Genomic DNA, 27,927 nt, shown 5'->3' on the forward strand with positions numbered 1-27,927 from the left:
AATCTATTATCCCATGGCACCATCATGGTGGCTGCTGGGCTTGGCCTTGGCCAGAGCTTGATCCATCCTGGAGCTGGCTGGCATTGGATCTGTGAGATATGGGCAAAACTTCTGGAAGCATCTCACAGGCCCCACTCCTGTAACTTCCTCACTTGTGAAACCTTACCATGCTAACAAATGCAACTTATTAATTTTAACCTTATAGTTCTATTTCTTAGGGAAATTAATTTTGTTGGCTTTCTACTATTGCAAATACACAGTTTCTGAGACTGAAAATTACTAAGCTGTGTGTACTTACCCAAAGAGTACCTCTTCAGTAGAAGGATGGTTGTCCTTAGAAAAAGCAAATGATTACAATAGCTAATTTTGGACCAGTTTACTGAGATAGTTAAAGTCTGCAACATGCTCTTTCTTTTTCTCCAGCAAAACATTTAAAATTACTTTAGCCTTCAGCAGACATTGCACTGAATATTTATGGGAGAAATAAAACCAAACAAAATTAGCTATTTAACACAAACCTCCAGTTTATAAAACAACTGATTGCATTTGAATATTTTAATCTGCTTTACTAGCAGTGCGATCAGACAAAACAGTAAAGCATTGAAACACCATTTTACATTAACATTACAAAATACAATAAATTTTTTCTCTATGTATTTACATAAGCAAACATATAGGTATTCAAAATAGAATGCATCTCACCGTCTGGCAATAATTACATAAGTACAGGGCATGGTTGACTGGATGGGATAGATACATAGGAATTTTTACCCTGAAGTGTAAAAAGGATGCACACCAGCTTAGGAGATACATGGTGAGCTTCATGTCTTTGGACATTTTTCAGATGCAGTTTCAAAAGTAATAAAATGTCAATCTACTTGAAAAACTGATGCTGAACAGTTTTTTCAGATGAAGTGGTTTTTTTGGATGCAGATATGACAGACTGAGTCAGCATGCTTTTCCTGTGAAGTAGGGGAAGGCTCTAACCTCTGAACCAGTCTGTATGAATGTCTTCTCTTTTTCTTTTCAACCTGAAAAATTATAAAAAATTCCATTCCATTTTTATGCATAATGAAAACACAGCTTTTTGGAAGATGGAGAGGCTGCTCTGAAGCTGGTCATATTAAACCATGGTGTTCATTCCAAGCATGGGCCAAGTGCTGTAAATCCTAGTTTAAAACAGCTGAACTTTTGTCATCTGTCTGCAGTGTAATGAGTCCATTAATTGCTATCTACTGATGAACAACCCCTAGCAGATTTGGCATGGTGGCTAGAACAAATTCATATCCTGACTCTGTCATCCTCACTAAGGCAGACTGCACAAAAATCTATTAATATTTTGATGCAGGGTGGCAGAATCAGACCTTTCTAAGTCAAAAATGTCCATAAAGAGCTGGAGATATTGGTCTTTGCTGTGCATTCTTGGCCTTGAGAGGCTACTTAGGCAAAAGCTGCTGACCACTCAATAAAACTGTCTATCTGAGTGCTACAGAATCAAAATGTCAGGCATCAGTTTTCCCTGCTTCTAAGCAAAAACTCAATGTTATGTTCTCTCCAGCTGTCAATTAATGAAATGCTGTTAAGTCTGTTATGTCCAAAACATAGGTTTTATTTTAAAATAAGCTGGGAAAAAAATGATTGTTCAGAGTCACCTTGTAATGAAACTTCAAGCCAGTAATTGAAACCCTCTGTGATTGTAGTGAAACATTCCCTGTCAGTATTTGCAACCTGAGCAATTTGACATTGTGAACAAGGAACAAAAAGTGAAATGAAAGAGAAACAGAGGGCTGATCTGCTCTGCCACATGGGCAAAATGCAGACAGTAAGTGGAGAGCAGAAGCATTGAATATGAAATGTCCAGTAACAGTTTATCAGCTGCGAGCTGGTGAAGGAGACTCTGCAGAGCAGCAACTGGACCCTCAGGAGATTTGGGAGGAACTGAGCTCTGGAGAAGGACAGGGTGCCATATACATCATACAGGATGCAGGTGGGCTCTGCTCCCTGGCACAAGTGGGCAATAAGATCCAAGCTGTCTGTCCCACTTACTGCTTTTGATTGCAAAGCCAGAGAAACTTGCATCAGGTCAGACCTAAATGGCAAAAAATATGGTGATTCCCTCCCCTGGTGGAAGCCTTTGTTTCCTTTCCCCTCACATGCAGGTTGGGAGACCTTCAGTCCCCTGTCAATGTTCATCATATGAAGGCAATCTGGTTTGGGTACCAGATCTAGAGCCTCAGACTCTTCTCACAAAACACCTTTGCTTTTATTACTGCCTGCTTATTCCCTGAGATACCTGTTTCCAAGGGCAGATCCTCAAAACCATCACCCCAGTTGTGGAGTGGAGACATCTGGCCTGTGGGATACAAGATGGGCATTGTCCTTAGCTCAAAGTACTAGATTTAGGGTCAATATCAAACTTGACAGGAAAGAGTGGAAAGTCACTGCTCCCAGCTGCTGCTATGGTAGTCCTCATACTCAGCTACATTTAGCAGATTCCCCCTGGAATCTCTTTGCCAGTGTGACACTCCTGACACAGTGCTGGGCAGGAGCAGGATGTGTGCATAGGGAGGTAGGAGGAGTGAGTTCATTTTTGCTTCTGCTGAAGCTGTTCAGTTTGACTGAGATGGTCAAATGTACCCAGAAATAGAGAGAGCACATAAAGCACCTGGTAAGCACAGCAATTACTCCACTTGAGTTATCAGTTCATCCTAAATGACCAGTTTTGGGGGGAAACCCATGAATGTCTGTGAGGTGATAGGTGACATGCATGGCATCATCACTGCAAATGGGGCTACAGCACGACACTTTGTCCCAGACATGGAGGCTGAGGTCTGTGGGCTGAGTCAGTGTCATCATGTGCATGCAGAGCTTCTGTGTGACCAGTGCACAGTGGCTCCTACATTTCCCATGTCAGAGGGAAGGCTTCATAAAACTAGTAGGTTTAGTTTTACCATGTATATGACAATAAATCAGTTTCTTGGAAATCAGTCAAATACCCAGCCAACTTTTAAGTCCTCGTCTGCCATAGAACAGTATCTTAAGCTAAAGGCCTTCTTCTTCCAAAGACTCCCACCTGGTAGACTAGAAAAAGGTTCACATTCTCTCTCTGTCTCTCTCTTCTTTGACTTAGTGGAAATTTAATTGCTCTGTAAAAACTGAACAACTTCAATAGAAGGACAGATGAAGGCATTGGAGTTTTTCTTCTGGATGGGCAGTATTTTTTCCCACAGAAACTGGAATACATCCTGGTTTTGATGAGGTTTTGGCTGAAAAAATAATGGAATTAATAAAATGATTGGATTTAAACTTTGCATGTGAGTACAGCATTTATATTTGTCCTCTTCAGAAAAGTTCCACTGCCCTCAGTGACATCGGTTATGGTATCATGAAAAGAGTTTCATGACTAAGCACGTCTGTCAAGTAATGTATTTTATATTCTTTAAGCAATGTATTCTGCCCTTGGCTCTGTGCAGGTGAAATGCAGTGTTGTTTACAGGTCTTGTTATTTTTCAAATGAGCCCCATTTGCCCATACATATTTCATTAAGGCTGAGTTCTAGTAGTGCAATCTTCTGACCATTCCTGAGCAATCTGCCTTAACAGCAATACAGTCAAACAAGGGAAAACTATTTTTAGCAACTAACAGTTTTCTAATAATTCTGGCTTTACAAGCCCTAAACCAAAACCAGAACATTCTTCATAATGGCCCTTTTTTACCAAGGAGAAGTGATGAGAGAGAAACTACTTCAACCTTTTACTGAAGGCTTTACTTATGCAAAGTTTCCTCTGACATTACTTAAATCAGACTTTGTTGGAACTGAACAGAGTCGTGAATCTGGAAGTGGTGCTGAAATTATTTAGCAATGTTGTGCCTGGTTTTCCACTGTTCTCTCACTTCACCTTCCTGTCAACACCAGTGGGAGGGAGCAGGGAATTAAGACCAATAATTTTAAAAATATTACTTTCAATTTTTAAGCCGAACACATGAAATTTTTGAATGCAAATAATTTGCTAGTCCTGAAATAAAGATTATAAGTGTTGGTGGAAACAGAGCATAATTCAAGTATAATTTACCTTTGAAGATTGCTTTTTTGAAATACAGAGCAAATGGCAGAAAAAAACAGGGACATTTCAGGATGGTTACTGAGGAAGAAAAAACTGCATAAAAACAGTTAACAAAATGTCCATATAATTAATCTATAGCAGTTTTAATAGATTTTTTAAATACTTTAAGATTTATTTTAAATATATATTAGCAAATGAACCATCATTTTGTTTAAAATGTTGTAAAGTGCTCATTCAGTTAATGATAACAAAACTCATTTGTAGCAAGACAAACTAGCTGGAGCCTACTTTGCAAGAACATCAAAGGACAGCTTAGCTTTCATTTGCAAAGAGAAAAGAAATGCGTAAGTTTCTTCACAGCCCATATTATAATACCAGAAATTGCATTTTTTTTTCTTTAAGAAATATATCCTTTAGAATATTAAAAAAATAAGTTTAATAAAGCCTGTGCTTAAAACAGCCAACGTACTGTATGAAAAAAAATTGCACATTTGATATCCCTTCAACCCTGCTTTTCATCCACAGGATAATGTGAGGAGTACATGATGTTGTTGGAAGGTCTCTTGAACACAGCTGATTTTCCTAAGCTATCAGAGCTTCTCACAGCAGGTGGAATTTTCAGCACACACAGAGTGGTTGTCATGGCAGCTGCTGACCATCACACACCACTAACCTTTTCGTTCCCCGGGCCGGTACTTCCCTTGGAGGTACCATCTAAACGATGTGTTCCTATCGTGACAGCTGAGTAATCCTTGGCCATCATTTTTGCCTCTTTTTTCAAGCTCTTCATTTGTGCTAGCTGGAGCTGTCTGGAGTCATATGCAAGTGCTGGGATAGTGTTCACTAAAATCAGCTGGAAAGGTTTCTTCTCCTCCTTGTAGCGACACTGGATGTAGCGAGAGAAAGCTGAGCGGTAGGTTTTGTTGAACAATGTGTACACGAGTGGGTTGACAGCTGAGGAAAGGTAGCCAATCCAAACAAATATGTTAAGGAGTCCTCCAATGACCTCTTCTTTGCATGACTCCTTGCAAATAACAGCCATCACATTGGTGATGAAAAATGGGCACCACATCACAACAAACAGAAAGAAGACAATGCCAAGGACCTTGGAAGCCTTCTGCTCATTGCTGATGGATTGCATGGTTCTCCTCCCTGAAGTCCCCGTATCTCTGTTCAAGGAGCGCTGAAAGAGTTTCTCTGAGGACAGGGAACTCTGAGGGAGGAAACTGAATGAAGTAAACTTGGTCTTGGGGCCAATGTCATTCACACATAGCATAGCTTCCTTCTGCAGCGACTTGATAGTTAAAAAGTAAGTGACTACCATGATGGTTAGAGGGATGAAGAATGCCACAAAAGAGCCTACTAGAACAAAATTTTCATCTGCAAGTAAGCAGATGTCTTTCTTAAACATGTCCTTCTTAAATACTTTGGAGTCGTCTTGTAATCCAAAGACAGGTACAGGCATGGAGATACCTGAAGGTGGATGAGAGAAGAGGTTAAAAACAAATGAAAAACACTTCCAGACTCCAAGAAAAAACAAATAAACATCTACCTGTGTTCTTCGTGTGGCTGAGGTGGTCGTAGCTACACATTACCTCAGTCACACGTAGAACACATTTGCTTCCTTTCACCTGTCCTATGATACCTGGTAGCCAGAAAAGCATGATTTTGAATCTTGGGCCCCTTGTAATGATCTCCAGACTTGCTCCTTGGTCCTTGCCACCTTGGCAAAGGATTTTATGAACTCTGACCAAGATGACACTATGTAGTTCTTTTCTGGAGTGCCATAAGAGTGATTTTGGACTGTTTTCCATTAGAGGATTAAAAGTGTTCTGGCTTCTAAATAATTCTGGGAAATACTAATTTTAGGAGGAAAGATAATTTTTTGTCATAGGTCTAATCTTTCATTTTGTCTTTCTCTTTTCTTGCTGTAATCTCCATATAGTTAAATGCTAACAAAACCCAGCTTCCCATGTGGCAATGGCCAGATGAACAACAGGAACAAATTAAGCACTGAGAGACACTACGAGGCAGCCTGAGATGTAGTTTATCCTGCAGGATTGCAAAAGTCCTTCCACTGTATTTCCAGCTAATAGAGGCTGCCTTCTCTGCACACAGCCATGCAAAATTTGTCTTCCCCTGAAGCACGCATCCTTGGCAAGACAAGGTGACAAAGTCCATTCTCCTTGGACTGCTCTGCCTGTTTCAAGCCTACTCAGCCATTTCCGCAGGGATTTCTGCAAATGCTGCTACAGTCTGGGTAAAATCTAACAGCTGCTGTTTCTCTGGTTGTTGGTTTTGGGTCGTCTTTCAGAATTTATCTCTTCCCCTCCAAATGGATGCTGTCTCTCCAAGAGAGGCAATGTTCAGACAATGAAAGAAATTATGTGCTGCAAAGATAGCAAAGGTGGAGTGAAGCAGAGGGTGATATTGCAGCCCTGTTTGAATAAAAGCAACCAGGATTCTGATTCCTATGGAAAGTTAGCGTAATCTTTGAGCTTCATCCTGTTTGCATTTTGGATCAGAAATCTCAGTTGCTGTACTTGGCTTATGAGAAATAAAAACATTAACTACAGAAGAATTTCTTACCATGTGAGGATGCTGTGCCCTACTTTGTTCAGTGGATGCCCAGGAGTGACCTTACTCATTCACAGATGAGTCCTGAAAGATCTGCATTTCAATGGTACCTTCCTCTACCTCACTTTTTTTTCCCTTCTTACCACTCTGCTGCTTAAACTTGGAGCCCTTTAAAAGCATAGCCTGTCTCCTCATTTCACACATATCCAGTGCCCAGCACAACAGCTCCAGTCCTAGAGGAAGACTGTGGAGTACAGGCTCAATACCAAACAATAATTATCACAGTAATAATGGTATTAGATTATTATTCTGTTCAAGAGCTTCATTCTTTTTGTTCTTCTGGAGCTTCTACAAAGACTTTTTTTTCTAGGAACACTGTAGCTTATTTTGTCTTTGCAACTTTGAACTGAGTCATGGCATTGCCTCAGGCCACTTTAGAAAAATGCTTTTCTTATCTGCCCAGGGCAGAAGCTGGTGGAGACCCTGTGGTATTACCCTTTCTGTTTCTCCTGCTCAAGCTCTAAATGTTTGAACTTGGGCTTGGAGAAGCCAGTGAGTGAGCTGCAAACCTAAGCAGTCTGTGGCAGCTCCTGAGCTGAGCTGACAGAAACCTCCAGTGTTTTTAGCTACTGGCTAAAAAGGTCACAGTCTGTCTCACTGAAAGCATGGAGGCAGAGGTCACCATCAGAAGCCAGACAGTCCAGCCATGGCTGAGTAATCTGGGGTGCTCAGCAACTCCAGGGAAATGAAGAATGCTTTGAAGTTAGTTTTCTCTTTTTGGATGAGTCGAAGGGATGCTGAAGGCATCCAGCACCTCCCAGCATCATACTCCAGCTGCACAAAGACACAGCATTAGTCAGAGCAATACCACAAGTTTCCCATCTGCTTCTGCCCTGTGCTGATAACAGCGAGGCTGTTTTTTCATTTAATTCAAAGACCTAGCGTGAGCTGCAGAGATAAAATAAACAGTGGTATTGACAGAGTAAAAAGATGCTTTTCATTACTACCTTATGGTTCAGCTGCATGAGGAGGCATGGGAGCAGAGGCTGCAGCACTAGAAAGAGGAAAATTTTAGCATAATTTGCATGCTTTTTCAAGTAAAGAGCCAAAGTCTGTTACAACGTCTTGCCTGAAACAAGAGGAGCAATTCCCCAACTGCTCTGTTTTGTTCTTAGCAGCTTCTGCAGACTGGCATCTAAATCCAGATTTCTGGCTTTAAAAAAGGGAAATGGCCTTCAGTGTGCAGCAGAAGTTCCTGCATTTCTTTGCCATTCCTTTAACAAGCATGGAAGTGCTGTAGCAGCAGAGCTGTAGCAGGCACTGCTAGTCATGTAAGTTTTTCTGAGTGACCATTCAAGGCATCTTTCCCCTACAGCCACAGGGAAGTGGCCTGTATAGAGTTTGAAAACAGCAGAGATACCACATTTTGCGGCAGAGAACACTGACAGCTGTAAACTGCTTTTTGTGCAACCCCAGATCAGTTGATGCAGGGCATCCTCCAAATGATACTGTGGCATGGAAAAAGTTCCAGCCCAATTTTCTCTTTTTATATCTCTACAGGGACTAAATTTACTGTTTTCCTCCTGAAAGGAACAGGGTTTGTCCCCTCTCAACAGTTGGCTTCTGCAGCATAAGTATGGCAAATTCCATGAGGACACAGGGACCAAATTCAAAGGCAGTCATATTTAAACTGGCAGTAAAGGAGCTTCCATGCACAACTCACATACACTATTTTGATGGGATTTTTAGGAATCATCACCTATGGCCAAGAATATCACCCATATGCCATGTTTGGTCAAGATCAAGTTTGTCCTGTAAACCCATAACAAAACCTCCTAGTCTAAAGTTGCATTAGTATTATTGCAACTGACTGAATTAATTCTTTAAAAGTTGAATATGAATGATCTGTTTCACCTGGATGATTCAGATGAACACTCATTGGTTTACTTGTCCTTGCTTTCCAGCCCCCTGCTCTTGGTGACTGGATGTTTAAGGAGACACAGATGGTGCCTGTGCATTCAAATGTCATAAGAAGAAAATCAGCTTCACACAAAAAGATCATGCAGAGCTACCAAGTAGGGACAAACAGGTGGTTGGGAAGTGAAGCATGTGCCAACAGTAGATCTGAAGGAAACAACCTGGAAGGGCTGTAACAGCTATTCCACACCCTGCCCATTCCATGCTCCCACTAGCTGAAGGCCAGTCTGGAAAAAATCTTTGTATCCCCCTGAGGGTTTTTTTATGATTTATCTTCCTTGGCTTTCAAAAGAACCTTGGCATTCAGCACAGAATAGGAGCATACTTTCAAGCACTGAAGGTACATTAGCCACTTCATTTCCAGTTGACATTCCCACTTGGAACATTTTCCCTTGTCAACAAGCCCTAAATATTATGTTCCTCTGGCACAAGATGGTTTATTTAGATGGTTTGATTTATACACATGTGGCTGTTTCAAACTGTGGATTTTTATAAACCGCACAACAGATCCCAAACAATGAAGATGAGTAATGAATTCTCCATTAAACCTCAAGAATTTGGGCACAGTTTCAGACTGATAAAAGGCTCTTGAAAACACCAAAGGTTAAGAAGTAAAGCAATGGCATCTCTTTTTGTTCTCTCAAAAAGTCTGCTGAAATTGACAAAGGTTGATATAGCGCTACACATTGCTGGCTTCAGAGGTATACAGCAGCCACAAAACCACTTTAACTGGACAGGTAAACTGGGTTTGCAGCTGCCTTGAGCTGCTGAGACTATCAATAAATCAAAGCTATAATTTACAATGTGCATGTAGGGCGCCATTCTTGGGTTACTTGGGGTGAAGACAAGGAGGGGGAAGTGAATTGATAAGGTGAAGGTTCTTTCAGTGAAGTCTCCTTTAAGCAGAAACTGTCAGTCACATGCTTTCACCTTGCATATATCTATTTCAATTTTGTTTAATACAAATGAGCATTATTCTGTGCCTTAATAAATGTCTAAGGGTTAGGAACTACCTTTTCGAAATGTCACTACAGTTTCTCAAAAACTTTAACACTTTTGTCCACTTTCTCATAAAAAACAAAAAACTCTCCCCATCTCCAGGTCTTAGCCGTCACTTTGATTCAGACATGCCAGGTCATGGGCCAGCTCATGGGCCAGTGCACAAAGATGTGCTGTGACACTGGGGACCTCTGAAAGGATTGTGCTTGACAAGGCCAGTGTCTCCTTCAAGCAGCTCAATGGGGCCATATTGTCTAATTTCTTTAGAAAAGCCCATGTTGATATCTGGTGCCTGCTGGTGCTCAGAAAATATCCTCTGTCGGTACATCTACACATTCAAACAGTACACAGATGTCCATGTATAACTCACCTGCTACATCCCAAGGCATGCAATGCATAACCTCAGTTTCATGCTGTATGAAAATTTCCTTGTTGCACACTGACATCACATTATTTTTAACATTTTTGACTTAATTAACCACACAAAAGAATATTTGTTCCTTTGGGCTACCATGGTGCCATGTGTGGATGTTTGCTCAAGGAACACAAGCCACAGTGAGTCACTTGTTGCAGGGGACCATGGACCATGTCTTCCTCTGAGTATCAAGGATGACAATGTGTCTGGATATTATATGAGGAGCTGAAGTTTAGCAACAGTTACTTCCACTTAAACATCTGCAGAGGAGCTGCTCAGTCTGCCTTTGTGTCTGCTTGGCATTTGACACTCACCATTATGGTTGGTACATCATTACATTTCATTGTCATTACATCATTATTTCCCCAGACCTGCAAACTGCTGCTCTCTGCATGCACCTGACAATGTTATTCCCCCACTGACTCCTTTCCAGTCATGACAAACCCTTCACTGTGATAATTTTGTTGCTGCCAGAGTAGTGCCAGCCACATTTCCAATGCACGCAAGTTGCTGATGAGTGGCAGTGCAGAACAGAAATTTCCACCTGGGAAGAGGGGATGTTGAAAACCTCGGTGTGGATTGGGAATTACCATCTGAGGCTGAATCTAGTTAGCACGAACGTTAAAAAGCTTCTACCTCCCCTAGTCAGCATGACAATGTCCCCAAAGTCCTGGGCTAGAATTTCTCCTCACATGTGGGACCAGCACAGAATTCTTCCCTGGTGGTATGTATTGGTGGAGGCAGAAGTGGATGAGGAGCAGTCTCTCACAAATCCCCACATAATGTTTGTTTTCAGATGGATTTTCTCAGGAGCTGAGTGAGTCACAGTGCTGGGGAGCATCGTCTCCTTTCTGCATCCCTAGAGGCTGTACTCACAGGAATGGAATCAGAGTGGGTCCAGGCATTTTCCTTGTAACTGCTGATAGACCAAATTTAGTTTTTTATTCAAGGGCACACATGAAGCTGGTTTTCTGTATCTTTCCCGTGGAACACTTCATTTGGTCACACACATTCTAGTTAATACAAGTGAAAGGAAAACAAATTTAACATCACGTAGAGGGGGTGCCAGGTAACAGCTGGATTATTATATTAATTTTGAAATGGCTTTGTTCTTGACAGCTCAGAAAATCTCTAAGGAAACATATTATTTAGCCCAGCAGGAGATACATTCAATTCTTTTTATGTGAGAAAAATATGGTGAATGATAATTTATACCATAAATTATCTATTTTACTTTAGAAAAACAAAATCAGATAAGTATGTGTTTCCTAGCATGTTCCTCCTTTATATCCTCGGTCCTGAAGCCTATTTCATAACAAGAACAGACATATATGTCTCCAAATTAATTTGTAGAACTGTGATAGTAAAATAACTATTAACAGGATTAGAGGAAAATTACAGGCAGGACAGTGCAAGAAATTAAGGACAGCTGCCCCTTTTTGACCCAGCTGTTTAGAAACCCTGGCCTTCAGAGTGAGCGGAGTTCTGAGAGAGGAAGCTGCTAATGGAGTCGCTTTCTGCTTTGATATAAAGCTCAAAATGTGCACACAGCCCTATTTCCTAAAGGCAGCAAGAATACAACAGCAGGAAATAGTTTCTTTGCTTTTGGCTTTAAGTGCTTTTCCTGCCTATGCACTCCTCAAATTCTCTTTGCTAGTTATGCTGTTGGATTTGTTTACAGTCTGGCTCTCCTAATTTTCTTTTCGGATTTTTCAGGCCTTCTGAGTATTTGAAGGAGCTACAACCTTTTGCCTAGCAGTTTCCAGTGGAGCCTATTCCCCAACACAGTCTTTGCTTTTCAGCTGGGGACATTATTTTTCATTTGGACAGAGGCTTCTTCCAAGGTGTTTTTTAGCTTCTCACAGAGATCTCCAACTAAGAGAAGCTGTTAGCTCTCTGTCTAAGGTGGTTACTCAGTCACTAAAGGGCATATAGAAGTCTACACCTATCAAACAGCTAGAAATAAATAAGGTGAGGCAGTAACTTGCCTGGGGGATGCTGGCTGAGTAGAGCCCAAGTCCAAGGTGGACAGCAGCTAAAATTCTGCTGCCATTTGGGAGCTGGAAGGGAGCTGAGCATGATGTGCTCCTCCAGGGGATACAGGCAAATGACAACTATAGGCTAATGACAACTGTAGGCTAAGGACACCCTTCATCCATGGTGATTAGAAATGGTAAAAAGTAACTGGCCTTACAATGTAGAGCTTAATATTTAGTCTGAAAATTTGCAAGGGGTTCCACCTGTCTCCAGTCTGTCTCTGCACAGAGGGACAAGGTTCTCCTCCTGCTTTTTGAGCCTGCTCCTTCTGTGGCTCAGCAAAATGCAGCAGAGCAAGCAGGTCAAACAGCCTTTTTCTTTCTGCAGGATCAATTAATGTTGTTTATATTGCATTGGTGCTTTTAAGTTCCTGGTAGCAACGGTTTAATTTCTACTCAAAAGAAGTTAGAAATGTATGGTTGGCACTGGCCTAGGTAAATATGTTAATTTGCAAAGGAAAAGAGCATTGTGTAGAATCAACTTCAGCCATCTGTGATACCCCCTCTGTTTAGCATATGACCTTTCTGTATTCCATGTCAGGTGGCCTTGCAGCATTCACTGTTCAGGCCCCTAGGAGAGCAGATTTGGGGATAATAGTGCTTTGAGAAGAAAGAAATACCATGCCTTTTTTACAGGATCTTCCTAGATCATATGTTATTAGTGTGTCTTTTTAGATATGAAGCTTCTAAAGGATCCTGGGGCTAATTTATTATGTGCTATACATGCTATGTACACAGTAAGGCTTAAAAAAATGCTTATAGCAGCAGTAAGCCAGAAATTAAGGAAAGACCTTAGATATTCCGCTGCCATAATCAAATAATGCCTCCTAGAGCAGTCTAAGTGACAAGATCCCCTGATAGTCCTGTTTTTATATCTCTGTCTTTTAATTATTACGTGGTGTGATTTGCTGAATGCTGATAATTTACTTAACTCTGCCCTAATCTTCTACTGAACTGAATAGAGATTTCTGTTAGTATTTCTGAGATTTCTTCAGCAATGCTACTCGGCCTCATTGTGTAATTTAAAAGGACACTAGCTATCAGATAAATTTTTAAATCATTATTATGATTTTTTTACAATAATTTCACACTCCATCTGAAGGGCAGAGATAAAAAAACCTGTAATTTTTCTGGATTTTCTAGACCTCAGACGATGTCCCAGTTGTTTCTCACTGACTCCTTTTGTCATTGCTTGCAAAAGCTGCTCAATAAGCAAATTTTCAGCTTCTTACTAGTTATACAAGGAGATTGCAGCAGTGGCTGGACAGTTATTGGGATAGATGTCCTGACATGATGGATAATTTGGAAGGAAAAACAGAATGAGAAGCAACTTAGAGACCTGCACAGGTCTGAAGATGATGAGTCAGGATCCTGTGCTTTATGTTTCACTGTCCACCTTGCAGCAAATGCCCTTCAACCTGACTGAACTCTGTTAGACCAGCCAATGCCCTGGTCACATTTACAGGATAACGGTGTTGAAGAGAGAAAAAGGGAGCATATCTGAAGGGATTGTATCTGCCCATATTTCCACCATCTACTGGTGTCTGCGTGGGTGCTACAGCATGATCCTAGGCTCATCTTTCTGTTAAATGTCACAAAGCACCTTGGAAATAAAAAACAAATACATGATCTGTTCTTGTAACTTCCTCATGTCCTGCAGTAGTATGCAAGGCAGGACTGTATTTAACTGGGGAATTTTCAATCTAAAACCTCTGAGTACTTCTATGCTTGAAAGGGGAAATTTACACTGCTCACTCAGTGCACCCTGGACCTAAAATCACATAGTTTTTCTCTCAGGATACTCACAGTTCAGCTCAGTCTATAATCCTGGCAATAGTGGTCAATTTGACATTTCAAAACTCAGATCAAATACAAGAAGTTGTAAAAAGGGCTATGTTCTGCCAAAAGGAAATAAGTCTTCCCAGTGGGTGTGATTTATTTCCAACATAAAGGCAGGGTTGAATACTGTGAAATACACAGATTCCAATTTTGATCAGGCAGAAAAGAAAGCCTTTATCACAATGCTACAGCCTGCTTTCAGGACATCACAGGAGCTCAACAAGCTATTTTCCATCAATGACCCTGGAGGACATCATAGGCAAAATCACCTGACAGGTGTTTCTAAATTTGTCTCAGATAATTAGGAATATGTTGTTGCAGTTCTGACAAAACCCTTGACTTTTATTAGCTGGGCTTCTGCTTAGAAGTGATGCCAATGGCACAGGCCAGGTAATGTGTGGGGAAAGTTAATTACAGCCTGAGTGTTCAATAGTTTGCAATATTCCTGCTGGTAAAGATAAGTGTAAGCCTTTAATTTTAAAGAATTCTCTGATCCATGAACCTTTTTTTAGTGTCATAAAACACATCTGGCTTAAGCCAAATATAATAAATAAAGGAACTTGTGAAATCATTCTGTATAATTTTAAAATGAATGAAATTTTCTCTTTTCTTGACATTTTCTTTTATGCAACACTGTGCTACTTGTGCTAATGTGCAGCATCATTTTTAATTTAGAAGGTGATTAAATGCAGTCACAGTGTACAGACAACAGAATTTATGAATCCCAACATAATTCCTTGTACCTTGTTCTTTTGTTATCATTTGTGTTGCATGTGGCATTTTCTATGCAGAAATCCAGCTCCTCTGACTAGAGATACTGCCTTTTTTTTAAAATATTCCATTTACTCTGATATACCCTACAAAGAGAGACTGGCTGATTGTAGGTCATATTGGCACCCACCAACTTATTTTTATTCATTCAAAAAAACCTCATAACAGGACAGGTCTGGTCCAAATGAACTTTATGCTTCTTGCTGTTAGCTTCAAGAGGAAGAAGAACATGGTCCTTATGGTTTTCAAACCAAAGACAGTTTTTTTATAAAAAAACAACTAAATTTTTCATCAGCACCTTGACTAAGCATGCTCTTTTCTATCAAAAATACAGCTCTACTCTTTATAATTTGCCTTTAAAAATAAAACCAAAGCAGAAAGAAATGCCACACAATACTGTTATGACCACCCCTCATTCCTTTTTTCACCTGAAAGGCAGATTGCTTCTTGCAAAAGGACTGCTCACAAAATGAGTGTGTGCCTTTTTTATAGGCAAAACCCTTCATCTCATCCTGATGTAATTACCCAAAGAACATGGTAAATATATACATAATAATTATTCTTCCTTTGATGACACATATTTACTGGTATAATATATTCTCCCCCATCCAGATGAATGCTGGATTGCTCAGTGTCTTTGGTTTGCAAAGGTATCCCTATGGACACACGCCTGTGTCTCATACCTTTATGTTTCCAAATTTGGAGAATTTAGAAAGCACTTCAATCATTAACATTCTTTTAAGTATTTTTTTCCATAAAGAAAAGTAAAATGTTAGTAACACCTCTTTGTCAGATGAACAAACATATACAAGTTCAAAATGCAATGAATGCTGATAATTTCCTTAACTCTGTATAGAAGTTGAAAATGCAAGGTTTTTAAACCTTCATAGTTAGGTGAGGGAGATATGTGTGGTAAGCTGATGGTCTGGTGGATGTGTTCACTCTTCTGGGAAGAATAAATCAAGCAAAGGGTTCTGTCACATGGAAAACATAGGGATAATTTACATCAAAGTAAATAGGATATTTGTATGTCTTTCTCAGAACCATCTGAAGTAATGCCTCATGACCACAATACATGTGCTAGTCAACTCAGAAATGTGCATCAGAGCACTGGATGTTCCTTTTCCATGGAGCTGAACCCCAGACAACCTGTACATGAAGGGCTGGTTCTCATTAGTTGTCACTACTGTAGGAGTCATTAGTATGGCAATGAACTTTCTACTGACGTAATTGCTGCTGCCTACTGAGCCTCATACATTGTGTCTCTGTGAAGAAATACAGTGAAGATTCTATTTCTGAGATGGTTCTGAAGCTCTAATACTTTATTCATGATATTTCAGGCCAACACCCTTCATTATAATTGACGCAAATTTCTCTGTATGTTGTGCAACAATTTTTTTTCAACTTCATTTTTTTTTTATGGCATCATCTACATCCACAAATCATAAAGGTCACAGGGCTGCCCAAACATAAAAACTGCAATGTTTGCCCCTGAGATCCTGCAGGTGGAGTGAGCAAACAGTATTTTCACTCTCTGAGAGATGGTTTCATGAGTATGATAAAAATAAAAGAAATGTTCCCTAGGGAAATTATAGTGTAGTAGATATTTTAAGTTCAGCTCCAGCACTTCCAAATTTAGGTGCTAAGCTTTAATTCTATATTGCCAGAGTACTGTTCAGTGTGTAATTATTTGCAATTTTATATATTTTGGCCATATATTTCATGTTTTAGCAAATGATCTTTTCCTATGCCAAGGCATCCGTGAATTAGAATTGATTGAAATGGCAAATTATATCACCTGGAAGAAATGGATGTGTAGCAGATTCAGGACAGGGATTCCCAGCCTGCAGTTTATTAGCTGTTTGTGCCCTTTGAAACCAGTAAAGGGATTTTCAAATGAAAGCTGTCCTTGACAGAAAGAAGACTGAGCCTAAGGAGGCCAAAGCTGTCACAAAACACAATCCAGAGGCACAGGTAGTTGAACTCTCCCAATCCCTGCTGCTTCCCTGGCCCTTCAAATGCTGTAAGGCAGCAAGAAGCCATGCAGAGAAATTGCAGGCTGCCTGTGAAGGCGGTGTAAGCCTCTGTATCAGCAGAAAATGTTACACTGCCAAATTAGCTGGGGGCACAGTTGCACTGGGCTTGATTTGTACACCTGGAGCTAACTTCACTCTGCACTTTGGAGAAAGTTGCTTCACATGCTACAGTATTTCTCATTTTCGAAGCCTCAAAAGCATTGGCAAAATTTTAGAGTTATGTGATGGGAGGTATTTTACCAGATTCATCCAGATCCATGATGGGCTTTTTTTTCTGCATGAAAAGTACTGAATAAATCTAAGTTGTTAGTGACTGGGGAGTGCAGAGACTGCCTGAAGGCAGCGAACAGATGTGTAGGCTGAGTGAGAAATGATAAGAGAAAACTCAGCTTAGAGTGCTTGGGCTTCATCAAACTTCGCATTACTTAGACCATTAACAGAGGAATAGAGAGAAATAAGAAATGAGAAATGTTATATATAAGGACTTAACATTCATGCCTGTAATTCTTTTATGTTACCCTTCAAAGAGGGGATGATGCACTGTTGGCCTCTTGCAGAGCAATGCCTTTGTTAGGCCCATTTGGGACCCAAAGGTACTTTACATGTATTTTTCAGTATAGGCTCTATTTACAATTCTATAGATTCCAGTTCCATTCAAAATTCTACTTTTCTCCAGCAAGGGAAAATCCTTTGGCTTTTTACACCTGTTCTCAATAATAAAGCACCTCTGTGCTTTAAAAGAAATGGAATAATTTTCAGGGTTTAATGAGCTTTTGCCTTCAACAGCTACAAATAATCTAATTATCTAACCACTGTGCACACTGGATGATTTAAGAATTAAAGACACAATTAGAATCTGTTACAGTAATTAGAATCTATTTTAAACCAATTGCCTGTGGCATTACATGGTCTAGTGAAACATAGGCTTCTGGCTAAAAGCTCTTCTTCCACTAAATGCAAAAACAAATGTTACCACAATTTACTTTTTTTAAACAGATAAAATCAAGATTTCAGAAGTGAAGTAAACTAAACTATCTGTGCTTTTTTTCTGCTGTTTTTTAAATGCTTCATATGTCACTGAAGCCGATGGAAGGAAGATCATTGATTGCCTTTGGTTAAAATTGACAGAATATATTTGTGTATTTAGTGAATAAAAGGAAAATTACAAATTTAGGGAATGAAAGTGTAATTAATTGGATACACTAGAAGTTATAATCTAGGTGAGTTGGGTTCAGGCCCAACAAATCAGCTAGAAGTATTTGCAGGAGTCAGTGAGCAGGTGGATAAGGGTAATCCATCTGATGTAACGTTCCTGGATTTCCAGAAATCCCTGACAGTACTTTTTATCAAAGGCTGTTAGTGAAATTAAATCCTAATGGCAATAGAAGAAAGATCCTCTTGTAGAAAAAGAATGGGTTGAAAGACAAGTGGCAGGATTAAATGGTTCGTTTCCATATTGAGGGTGGTAGAAGGCAGCATCTGACAGCCCTGTATGTTCATCAGTGCTGTTCAGTTCAGCCTGAGGTGTTTGCATGGTCACTGGAACTGGTTAAATGAGCTGCCAACACACAACTCTCTGCTGCTTCCCCCTTCTTCCTCTGCTAAAATGAACCACTGTACTGGGGAACATAATACCTTTCAGTTCTTTCTCTTGCTTTTTACCTTCCATCTCATACTTCACAAGAGTTCACAGGTCACCAGCTGAACTGCAAACTGCAGGAACATAGGGAATTCAAAGGGTGTCTGTTTGAGACTGGAGGGCAAAACCTTGGATCTGAATCATGTAAGTGAGATGGTAGCCACACCAGGTGCTGTGGAGGGTGTGCTGTGCCCAACACCAGCTCTGCCTGTGCCAGATATCATAGAATGGTTTGGGTTGGAAAGAACCTTCAAGATAATCTCATTCCAACTCCCCTGCCACAGCAGGGACACCTTCCACTAGACCAGGTTGCTTGGAGCTCCATCCAATCTGTCCTTGAGGACTTCCAGGGATGGAGCATCCACAACTTCTCTGGGCAATCTGTGCCAGTGTCTCACCATCCTGACCTCACTCATCCCAGTGAGAGTTCTTAGCCATAGCTGTGTGAAAATGCGAAGAGTTAAATCATTTATAGCCCTGTCACTCTAAGTAGCACTGAGAGCCCGGAGACTGGTAAATGATACATGGAGCACCTCTTTGTTCAGAAAGCATTTCCTGTTAGTAAGTGATATGGAAAGCACCTTCAGAAATCCATTTCCTACATATTCCCAGCTGGAAGGTGGCAGATCAGGAGGATAAGGGATGATGACTGACTGACAGGTTGCATGGGTGATCTGGGATCTGTCAAGATTCCTTACAATACTGGCATTTTTGTTTATTCTGGTAATACAGAAATATGGCACAGTGCAAACTTAGTCCAGCCTGGCTCATCAGTTTCCTATAGCTTCTTCCTATGTGTTTGCTTTCTTATCTGTCCTCTGGAGCATAACCCATTTGCCATAGCTTGTTGCCAGGTTGGAAACTAACCAGACTTCCTTCAGCTGGTCTCCCAATGGCCCTTGCTTCCATGAGACTAGAAACCAGCTGAGCATCACTTCATTCATGCCCACCTAAGTGTTCTTGCCTACATCAACTTGTACCTATTTAACCTCACTGTTTTGGCGACGTGAAATGTGTGAATGAGATGGAGTTATTCCTATTTTCCTGACATCCACTGTTCCTTTACACATGTCCTTATCCAGCGGCAGTAAAGCAGGACTCTGTCCTCTTCACTCACGCCACACTTGAGTGGTTTCCAATAAGTTGGAGCTGTATTTTTCAGAGTTCTATAAATAGGAACCACATTGCTATCACTTGCCATGATAATAACAAGTAACATCTGTGACTCATCTCATCACTGTTAGAAGATAGTTTCTCCAGAGAGCAGAAAAGGTGTTTTTACAATGGATATGTTACTAGTTTTTACTGAAAAAAAAGATGTAACTTTTGAAACAAAATATCAAGCTATCAAATAAATAAACCCTCCTGCCGCAGGACATAAACCATATTCTAACTAGTAGGGCTAAAATAACACATTTTTTTCCAGATTTCTTTTAATAGTGAGCTGATTCAAATACTCTGTCAGTAAGCCCCTGTCTGAGAAAAGATGCTGAGCAGAGTGGACCACTGGTTTGCCCCTGGAATGGTCATTCTGATCATTCTGTGAATTTGTGTTTAAACAGGACAGTAATTTCACACATACTAAGCACAAGGCACCACACACAAGTGCAGACAAACACAGTATGCACAATTTTAACAGATGCTTGACTTATTTATGCTATATAGAGAGAAATGCACTGAAAATACTTGCACTTAGCATTTTCAAAAACTGGAAAAACTGGACAGAGTAGGTAATATACTAGATTAAAAAAATGTGACTGTAGAAGAGACAAGATATGTTTCATTTAATCTAAATGAAGACATTTACATCTGAGTTGCTATAGGCTTCCTTCATAGTTGAGAACTAGGTATGTTTAGGGTGGAGTTCACCCGGTCTGTGCTAGATATCTACATCTGATCAGGTGAATGCACCCCAGAGCCAGATGCTGTTGAACCTCATCAGGTTGTGTAGAATGCAGAGCTGTCCTCCTGTTGAGTGAAGACTCCCGTGATTTCTTGTTGTGCAGCAGAAGACACAGTATTTTAAATCTTAACAATCATAGACTGCTTTTTCTCAGACTGTGGGCCAGGATCAAGAGGGAGGTCAGGAGACAATTTAGAGTGCCAGGCTGGCAGCATGTTAAGCATCATCTCCTTTCCCTTCTCTGGGAAGAGTGGTAAGGGATCACTGTTACCGCTTGCAATCATTTGCATTAGCTAGGGAAGGAGCTAATTTCCTTTGATTGCTGACAGCTCACATCTCTTCCAGGGCACAAGAGTGATTTTTTTCTGCCTCTAATACTAGTGAGCTGCCAATGCTCAAGGGTCTACAAGTACTGAAAGGGAACATTTGAGCATTTGAGAACCTCCACCCCAGCTGTGTGAGGAAATTCCTGATGACATCAGACACCAAACTGTCCCAATTCCCATGCCATAAGACTGCCCTGGAAATGCTGCCATCAGGGGAATAAAAGATCAGTGTTCCCCTGCCTAGTTTTGAGGCTCTGGGTTTTGCCAGTGCAAAAAGAGATTTGTGTACTAGGCCATTTAGAATACCTATTTTGGACTGTAACTCTGAACTGTCCTCTGGACAGTCTACTCTCACTGCACACAATACCTGTTGTCTCCTAAATAGGATGCATAAATTCCCCACCATACACACAAGAAAGGCAGAGAAGATCTGCCCATGAGAAAAAGCTCTAAGCAAATTACCCAAATAAGAAATTGGGACAACTGACTTACATATAACAGGGAAATACTTTTTTTCAGTTGATATATTTTTTTCTCTTCAGATGTTTAGGTAATGATGATTCATCAGTATGGGAAATCAACACATCTTTAAAATAAACTTGAATGTGGCCATGCTATCATTGATGTATATTCTTTCAGTGCTGCTCAGTTCTCCTCCATTTCCCACTGTTGCTGATTTCCATTGCATAATTACTACATTACAGCACTTCACAGAAGTGAAAAGCAAAATACTGCAGGCAGAGAATAAAGTTTTAGACTGCAGTATATACATCAAATCCTCTCAAAAGCTGGAAACCTGCAATTACATGCTGAAATGTTGCCTCACTTACCAACTGATATGGTCCAAACAGCAATGATTTTGGCAAAAGCCTTGGTTCTGGAGTTGAAGCGGCTGTGGTGGATGGGGTTCCGGATGGCGATGTAGCGATCCAGCGAGATGGCGCAGAGGTGCATGATGGATGCTGTGGAGAACAGCACGTCCAGGTAGATCCAAATGGCACACAGCTTCCTGGGCAGAGGCCATTCGTATCCTGCACAAGAGAAAGCTGGCATCAGCTAAAGATGTGGATATATCCCTTGTTGTGACACGTGCCTTGGTGCATATATCCTTCCAGGAGGATAGTAGTAAGTACTACTACTTAGTACTTAACTACTATCCTAAGTAGTAAGTGATACATTTAGAAGCTGCCTGACACTGTTTTAAGAAAATATTTTTATTTGTTTGCAGCCTTCTAACTGTAGCTTTTGGGGTTAACTCTGCTTCTTTCCCAGGCTACAGGCAGCATATGTGTTTTCTTTTTAATTCTATTTGCATAATGCTAGTGCTTGGTGCTATGATTAAACATTTTTGGCAGCAAATCTATGAAAAGAGAAGCAATTTTGTCATTGTAAATCTGCAAGTTCTCAATTTTGCTTTAGGACTTTCTATCCACGTAATTACTGCATTTTCAACACCTGCTGATATGCAAAGCTGCCTTAATTCTAAAAGTAAAACTTTGGATTTAATGGAAGCTAAGGAAGAAAAATTATTTATTGCATACCAGTGATATTTATCTCACCTGTCTTTAGGCTTCTACCACATACCTAAATAAGGATATTCCCTCTGTCAATGAATATTGATAGGCTCCTCCAGGGAAAGCAAGCCAAAGCAGATGCATTAGTGTTTACCAATATCCAACCTACAGCTTCTTTGCTGCTAATTAAGCCCTTACTTTTTCCCTGTTTTTTCCACTATCTATGAAGATTAATTGATTACTTTCCTTTCTCAAAGCTGTTGGGAGATGGCTATCATGGCTTGCCTAGTTTTGTGTTTATTTTTTTGTCTTCCAGTCTAAGAAAAGCCTAGTACTTTATCTTTTTCTTACAGATCATGCTTTTAAAACTTTTTTCCTTTTTGTTTTTCTGCCCTGGAATGCATTAATTTATCTGTATAAATATGCATCTTGTATATCATTCAGTGACTAAAAGAGGACTCTTACTCTTGCAAAGGGGTCCTGACTGCTAAGTGAAATACAAGACTTCTTCATGGATCTTGAAGGGAGTGTCTTTACTTACACAACCTGGAATGGTAAGTGTCTTTTTAATGAAAATATTATTCTAGTGAAGGACATTTAGCTAATGATACATTTTGACAGCCAGATCTTGTTCAGCATTCTTGAAGGCCGGACAAATTTCACCATTGCTTCTTTACCTTTGCACTTATCCTCGCTGAATGTTGTTTGTTGGTTTCTCTTCAGGGGTCCAGATTCTTGTTGATGATTCTCATCCTGTCCCTCTGAGTGCCTGTAACCTCTCCCAGCTTGGTGCTTTTGGAAAGCTGTGTAAGCTCTTACTCCACACACTATACATGTTGTTCAGAGCAGTACTGAGCAGACCCAGGCTAAGCAGAGCCCTGCAGGACCCCCATTCAAAATCTCTTCTATTCCTGCAGGGAACCACTAATAGCTCTCCTTGGAGCAAGTTTTGCAGTTGTCTTGTAGTGATTTAATTCAGAGGATATTTACCCAAGCTGCCCATAATACTGTGGCATAGGACAAAGCCAAAGCTCATATTGTGAGAATATGTAAGTATTTTGGGGACTGCCTGTCTTCCTTTGGAGATACAGTACAAGATTTGCAGCAGCAGGAATGGAAGGAGAGGTGGAGGAGGAAGATCTGTGCCTAATTACATTTAGTCTCAGTGAGTACTGAGGAGACCTATTTCTTGCTGTTCTTGGGTTGCTGTAATACAAGCTGACCCTGACAAGCCATACAGCAGTTATGGATGTATTTTATCATGTTTTCTGCTCTTTTGTTGGGAAGTCTGGTCCCTGGAGTGTGTTATGTGATGGCTGGCTTTCAGGGGCATGACTTCCCAGTAGCATCTTTCTGTCAGGCCAGAGCAGTTTACACAGGGAAAATCATTAAAGTATCTTTACACTTGACAACATACATCTTCCCTTGCTTCAGTGACCTTTGGGAACACATTTGTCATATCCTTCTAGACTTCTCATCTTTGCAGGACACCAGGATGGGGCAGGAATAAAACAGCATCAGTATATAAGGGGAGAAAACTCTGGATGCAATAAGGTGCCCCCTTAATAAGGGTGTAGATAACATCTTCCAGGAAGTTTTCTGCTCTGCAGTCATGCCCACCTTGGCAGGACTTACTGGGTGCTGCCTTTTCCAGCAGTCTGGGGCTGCTGGGTGGATGGAGAACCCTGCCCAGCCCAAAGGGTGCAGACAGGCACAGGCACATGTCTGGCATGGCTGGGCACCCAAAGCAGAATTGCCCACAAGAAAATCATCTCTGGACAAAGCAATCACCATACCCCTTCAAGGGGCTGCAGGAGGAGTGGTGGGGCACTCTTCTGCCTCAGGCTTGGGGGTGTCTTGGCAGAGCAGGTGTATGCAGAGGCCTCCAGTTTGAGCTCAAGACTGTCAGTATAGGTGATGTGGCTGAAGTTGAGCAGCTGTGGCCAAGAAAATGCTCCTGTGGAAGGGAAGGTTTCCCTCCTTGCCAGCACTGATCATCCTGGAGGTTGATGGTGCACCGCACCACGATGGTTCTCCTGGTACCACTGCGTGCCACCAGATGAATTTTCACCCCAAGTTATGCAGCTTCCATCCCTGGTCTAGCAGGGAAGAAGCAGCAGAGAGGCGGCAAAGCCGGCGCAGCCCCTCCCCGGAGCCCCGGCCGTCTCCGGCAGGGCGGCGCAGCCTCGCCCGGCCCGGGGCTCCGGCTTCCCAGCGTGCGGGAGCGGCGTCCAGCCCCGGCCCCGGATCCCTCCCCAGACACGGCTCCGGCGCCTCCTCCCTCGGCAGCGGAGCCCGGCCAGCAGGAGTCCCTGTTGCTTGTCTCAGGGAATCGCGCACGACTCTAATCGCATCCATCGGACGATTCCTGCTTCACGCTGCTTCTCCCGCCAAAGATAATCGCACACTAATACGGTAAATCACGGCGTTGCACCATGACTGATGCCAAATGCCGTTTGCAAATGCTACTGGGGGCTATCTGTGTGGAGATACTGAAAATGGAAAATAAACTTCCAACTTTCTGGATTAAATCTCCATTAAGAGCAGGCTCATGTTTGGACCTTAAGTCCAAAAGTAGTGAAGTAATAGAAATCTTTCCAAACCATCTACTTTCCTCCTGACAATGTGTAGCTTCTCTTTGAACTGCAGCAATTCAGTAGCATTGGAAGGCTCATTTCTGAGGTTTAAGGACAGTAACAGCCTGACAAAATTGGTGCTGAACACATAGGGTGCTGCTTGTTCTGGCATGAGCTGTACTGCAAATGATTTTGGTGAAAATGAGAAGAAAGATCTGCTATTAATCACCTGCAAGGGCATGAACTGTGAGTCACTATTAACTTAAGTAACTTCTCTTAAGAAATAATAGTTTTGCATTTATAAATGTTACTAAACAGGCAGAAAGCCCATCCATTTCTTAACTCCTGCAATATTTATTCCAGCATTTGCTAGTAAGTAGATGTCTAAGCAGGGTATTGGTGATAAGAAAATAATTTACATTTGTATTATTAACTAATTAAGGAGGCTGCCTACTTTGAATCTAAAAGCAGTCATCAGTGTTTCAATGCATATTTGCAGAGGAAAGTAACTGGCAGGACCCTACATTGTCATTGGGAATATGAAAATTATGAGCCAGGGAAAAAACCTGAAAGCAATAGAAAGAGTAAAGCACCTTCATATACACTTTGAGACAATTCATCTGACAACTGAGTAATAAGCTGATGTTATGGACTATGTTTAAAATGCCTGCAGCTGGAAATACAAAATAGGAAAAGATTCAAGTACTTCACCTGTTCCACCCATTAACCAGTGACACACATTTCAATTTATATGGAGTGATAACAATTTTCTGTGGTAAGAGAATGAAATCATAATGAGAACAAGATGTTATTGCATGCAATGTTTAAGGCTTATCAATACATGCAGTAGTTACACAGCTAATACTCACCATACAGTATGGTTAACATGGACACAGGCATGACAAGGAAACCCAGCAGCATATCAGCTATTGCAAGTGACATTAGAAAATAGTTAGTGGCATTCTGTAGTTTTTTCTCCAGTGAAACAGCCATGATGACAAGAATATTTCCAGCAATGGTTAAAACAATCACTATCACTGTCAGCAAAGCTGGCCAGTTTTTCTGTGAAGGGCAGCACGGTGGGCTCATGTTACTTTCACATGAAAGATTGGTTAGGTTGTCAGTGTTCACAGTCAAGTTGCAGAGATGTGATATATTAATTTCTCCAGCTCCATAAACATTTCTGTAGAATCTTCTCTCATGGTTTATTTGTATGAAGGAGTTTGCAGTTGGGTTCACAGAGGTCTCTCCATCACAAAGAATATCCATTGCTAAGTCCAAAACCACAGAGATAAATTGTGAAAAACAGGAAATTATCACCCTTTGTCACCATTGGGCATTATATTCCTCAGCTCTCCATGCCAGAAGTTGAGAGTGCACAATCTTTTGTCGACTGTATTTTTGCCACTGGTGCGATGCAGAAAAACATACCAGAATTACTCCAAAAGCTGAAATGTTTTGTTTTCAGTTCTAGAGGAAGTCCAGTGTTAGCATATGTTGAAAATCCAGCTGAAAAGTAAAACCGGGCTGTAGGATACAGAATGTGGACTTGAGGCTTCAGAGAGCAAAAATGTTGGAGAAATAAAAGACATAAAACTTTTGAACCACTAGGACTCCCCTCTGGAGCTACATCTTATTGCTATTGGTAACTGCTATCACACAATTTTAAACACAGCAGTATTAAAATATCTTGCTGTATTAAACAGCAAAGCTCTTGCTTCTCTATTAAGAAAGTTGATTAATGATTCCATCCAGCGTCTTTTTCTTGAAATAATTAAATATGCTCTTATTTATAGTGCATCTTCCATAATATGGCTGATAGTCTCTGTTTTCTGTTGTATTTCAGAACCATTTTCAGCCTCATATCAGAGACTACACATTCTGTTCCATGCTGATTTTTGTAGCTAATTGTACCTTTTGGCCCAGCATGGCTTCAGAATGGAAATTAAACAACTAGATACTGTTATAAAAAAATACAATTTAAGGAAGACTTACGTTGCACTTCAGAGCCCACTTTCAAACCGCAAACAGATGCACTTTGCACTCTGGTTTATAATATTCTTCACTGTGTTTAGCCAGTTCTGTGTCTTTTTTCTTCAGCCTCCTCCACAATGGTGGTATTTCAAATAGTTTTTTGACTTCTAAACTGCACACTTGAGTGAAGCCAGTTCCTGTGCTGCGAGGCTTGCTCTTTTCTTCTGAGAGATAGGCTGCTCACTGGCTCTTTCCTTGTGCATTTCCCCGCCCCAGGGCAAGCTATATTTAAAGTAATAATAATATCAGAGCCCTTCTTGAAGTGACACAAAGGAAAGCGCGCGCACACGCTCCTGAGAAAGCAGCCTGCATGGAGGAATTACTGATTGCAACAGGAATGGAATTTCTCCCTTGCTGCCTTGTTCGGATCGTCAGACCTCCCACTCTCTGGATGTCAGAAACTGCAAGGTAGCAACAGCAGAGGAGGGCAGGGGAGGGCAGAGCAGAGAGGGTCTTTTTGGTAAGCCAGCAGCTTTTTCAGTGCTTGTTTTAGAGGTTCTCTGCTTGGGGGCTTTTTCAGCACACGCTTTCAATTTGCAGCGGGTGGCTCACAAACAGCTGCATGCAATTACAGGGATTTACAGGATGCAGGCTTGAGAGAGACAAAATCTAAGGCTTGCAATGGTAGATACTAGTGAAATATGTAAGTGAGAAGTTTTTTCCCTAAAGAGGGGAAATTCCACCAGCCTTAAAAGGCAGGCATAATATTCAGTCCCCTTCAGTTTTAACTCCAGGTCTGTGCTGACATATGAATCAAATTGGTAATAGATATTTATAAAAAACTGGAGTCACTCTGATGTCATACTCTTTTGTCAGGAGATAGATGTAACTGCTAACTCCAGCAGCCTGTCCCAAGCAGGCATCCCAAATGAAGCAGTTCTGTAAAGCAAAGTGTGTAGAGCAAAGGGGAAACAAAACAGCCTGATATTGCTTCTGCCTTTTACTTCTGCTGCCTGGACATACATGAAGAAATAGCCAACTCTTCCATTTTCAACCTAAAAAAAAACATCTCCCAGACTTTCTGAGACTTAGTGTTGTCAAAAATTTTTCTGAGTGGGTCTGCTGCTCACCTGCACATCCCAAAATATACTGCAGGCTTCCCTCATGCTTGGGGAAATGGCTTTAAAATGGCAGGCTCAGGCAGTTCACAGTGAGAGCTCAGAGAGGTGCCAGTGTCACTGGGCACCCGTGGGCCCTGGCAGATCCTTGGGAGCAGCAGGC

At 41.0% G+C, this 27,927-nt stretch overlaps 1 protein-coding gene across 2 annotated transcripts; it reads right to left on the minus strand.

Annotated features, from left to right (window-relative positions):
• Positions 1-551: 551 nt before the first annotated feature.
• Positions 552-27,168, minus strand: HTR2A (5-hydroxytryptamine receptor 2A). Of its 2 annotated transcripts, XM_064714748.1 has the most exons (4): positions 26,668-27,168; positions 25,542-26,199; positions 21,413-21,613; positions 552-5,537 (listed from the first exon to the last, which is right to left on the minus strand). In XM_064714748.1, the coding sequence occupies exons 2-4, from the start codon at positions 25,939-25,941 to the stop codon at positions 4,723-4,725; spliced, it is 1,416 nt and encodes a 471-aa protein (XP_064570818.1). In that variant the 5' UTR covers positions 25,942-26,199; positions 26,668-27,168; the 3' UTR covers positions 552-4,722. The 2 variants fall into 2 exon arrangements, with proteins under 2 accessions (XP_064570818.1, XP_064570808.1); XM_064714738.1 differs by lacking the exon at positions 26,668-27,168 and having other exon boundaries at positions 25,542-26,661.
• Positions 27,169-27,927: the final 759 nt, after the last annotated feature.

Source organism: Zonotrichia leucophrys, chromosome 1, assembly GCF_028769735.1.
Source record: "Zonotrichia leucophrys gambelii isolate GWCS_2022_RI chromosome 1, RI_Zleu_2.0, whole genome shotgun sequence".
NCBI classification, from domain to species: Eukaryota; Metazoa; Chordata; class Aves; order Passeriformes; family Passerellidae; genus Zonotrichia; species Zonotrichia leucophrys.